This window comes from Drosophila gunungcola, unplaced genomic scaffold (assembly GCF_025200985.1).
Source record: "Drosophila gunungcola strain Sukarami unplaced genomic scaffold, Dgunungcola_SK_2 000069F, whole genome shotgun sequence".
NCBI classification, from domain to species: Eukaryota; Metazoa; Arthropoda; class Insecta; order Diptera; family Drosophilidae; genus Drosophila; species Drosophila gunungcola.
In genome coordinates this window covers 387,397-389,824 of record NW_026453232.1, presented here as the reverse complement: position 1 = coordinate 389,824, position 2,428 = coordinate 387,397, and the positions used below count along the sequence as shown (strand labels likewise).

At 57.6% G+C, this 2,428-nt stretch overlaps 1 protein-coding gene across 1 annotated transcript; it reads right to left on the bottom strand.

Moving 5' to 3' along the window:
- Positions 1–401: 401 nt before the first annotated feature.
- Positions 402–1,238, bottom strand: LOC128264387 (uncharacterized). Its single transcript, XM_052999826.1, has 2 exons — positions 1,041–1,238; positions 402–954 (listed from the first exon to the last, which is right to left on the bottom strand). Exon 2 carries the CDS (start codon positions 850–852, stop codon positions 532–534), a length of 321 nt encoding a protein of 106 aa, XP_052855786.1. The 5' UTR covers positions 853–954; positions 1,041–1,238; the 3' UTR covers positions 402–531.
- Between the last annotated feature and the right edge of the window lie 1,190 nt (positions 1,239–2,428).

Genomic DNA, 2,428 nt, shown 5'->3' with positions numbered 1-2,428 from the left:
CAGATCCTGGAGGGAATTGGTTCCGCGGCGGATGAGTTATTGCAGCTGGGAGATAAGGACGCAAGACTCCACGATCCTTTTGTGGATTCCGCGGCAAGGTCGGCCGTTAATGTGGCTTTGGCACAGGCGGCGGAGACCCATCGGAAGGCCCAAGAAGGCGGGATCAATCAGGCACTGAGGGACGAGATCCGAAGTGGCTTCCTGGAGATGATGAAGCTGATGAACGAGGTGTTAAGGCCTGCTGCTCAGCTTCCCCTGGAGAGCATGCCGGACGAGCGAAGGCGTTCGGATTCAAGGATCAACGCGGGAATCCCTGGTCAAGCCCCGCAAGGTGCGGTGCCGAAGAGCACACAGGTCGCCGGCATGGACGTTTCCAGGCTACCGCCGCCGAGGGTGCCACCCAAACCGCCGAGGAGGCCGCTGGATTTCCAGGAGTTGGAAAGTAGCAGTCCCGGGTATCCTCCGGATCATGGCAGGTCGCGCCGAGACGATGGCCCGGCCCGCAGCTGGTGCGTTGAGGACCGCAGGGCCTCAGAGTTCCGGGAGGAGCCGCGTCTGTATGCCAATGTGGGGCCGGCAGCCGCCAACCAGCAATGGCGAATTGAGCGGTGGGGCGTATCCTTCGACGGGGAGGATGAGCGAAACTCGGTGGAAGATTTTCTCTTTCGGTTGGAGTTCCTGCAGCGGCAGTGCCAATGCCCGTGGCAAGAGGTGCTCCGAAACTTCCACCTGCTGCTCACTGGGCGGGCTCGGGAGTGGTACTGGGTGCACGTGCGTCACTGCAGGGTGGACAGGTGGTCCCAGCTTCGAGCCTCGCTGATGGATAGGTTCCGATGCCATCAGACGGAGCATGATCGGATGCACCAACTTCTGCAGAGGGAGCAGCAGCCCGGAGAAGGAGTTGACGATTACGTCCACGCGATGCAGCAGTTGGCGGCTCGACTGAAAAGGCCACTGTCAGAGCGACAGCTGGTGAAGATTATTAAGAAGGGCTTGAGGGAGAGCATCGCAAGGTTTGTCTAAGCGATGGATGTGCTCACGGTGGATGAACTGCGGGAAGAGTGCTGCGAGGTGGAGCGCAGTTTTGGACGACGTGGACGGACCACGTACACGCAGCCGATGCGGTATCCTCTGTCGGAGAAGGCCAAGGTTAGCGAGGCGATTGGCCCAGATCCTGGTGAGGATCCTCCGTGGCAAGAGGTGGACGAAGTGCGGGCGAAGCCTAAAAATCCGTTCCGAGCCGGATGCTGGAATTGCGGAGCCGTGGATCACGGGTTCCGCGACTGCGCAGCAGCCGAACGCAGACTGTTCTGCTACCGATGTGGGAAGCCAGACACCGTGTCTCCCAAATGTCCGGATTGTACGGAAAACGGTCGGCTGGGCGATCCGTGGGCGGAGAGGATGCGTCCAGACAGGAGTTCCGCAGAGAAGAAGAGTTGGTAGAGTTAAATAAATGTTTACCTTCTAAGAATAGCAATAAGTCTAATTTACAATACTTACCTTATGCGAAGAGGATGCGTCGGTACCTAGATATCAGGAACAGGATCTTCTCAGAGCACCAGTTAGGCGGGATGCGTATGGTGTCTCGCAAGGTGCAAAAGGCCAGGGACCGATTTCGCAAGCGTCGGAACTGCCGACGCGAAGCAGTGGCCGCCGTGAAGCGCAGTTTATCGCGAGATCCCAGACCGTTCGCCGCGGTCCGAGTCCTGACCAAGCAACTGACGGGGTTGTTGGACACTGGAGCGAGTGTGAGTCTGCTTGGAAAAGGTGGCAGAGAGCTGGTCGAGGCCTGGGATGTGCCCGTCCAGAAGTACTTATCCGCAGTCCGTACGGCCTCTGGAGAGGATCGGTCAATTATAGGACGGGTCAAGTTACCGGTGGAATACCGAGGACGGACAGAGCACATTCTCTTCTACTTGTGTCCTTACCTGGAGCAGCCAGCTTATTTTGGAGTGGATTTTTGGCAAGCATTCGGACTGGCCCCAGCGATTATAGGCCCCATCGATCCGGAAGGCGTGAAGAAGACCGAAGAATTACACGCCAGGGACATGGAGCACTACGCTGAGGTCGAGGATGACGATGAGGAGAAAACCGATCCCGAGTCCTGGACGCTTTCCAAGGCCGAGGAACAAGAGCTGGAGGAGATCAAGCAGCAGTTCTTGACTTTCGAGAGGGATGGCTTAGGTACCACCACTCTGGAGAAGCACACTATTGAGCTGATGGACGGAGCCAAAGTGTTCAAGGATCGACCCTATCCGATGTCTCCCGCGAAGCAGAAGGTGGTCGAGGACGAGGTCGACAAGATGCTAGCGCTCGGAGTCATCGAGGAGAGCAAAAGCCCCTGGAGCAACCGCACCACCGTAGTGTCAAGATCTGGAAAACACCGGTTCTGCATAGACGCACGTAAGCTTAATGATGTGACCATCAA

Excerpts from the sequence above, each read along its gene's own strand:
- LOC128264387 (XM_052999826.1), bottom strand. The coding sequence starts at position 852 with ATGCTCCGTCTGATGGCATCGGAACCTATCCATCAGCGAGGCTCGAAG.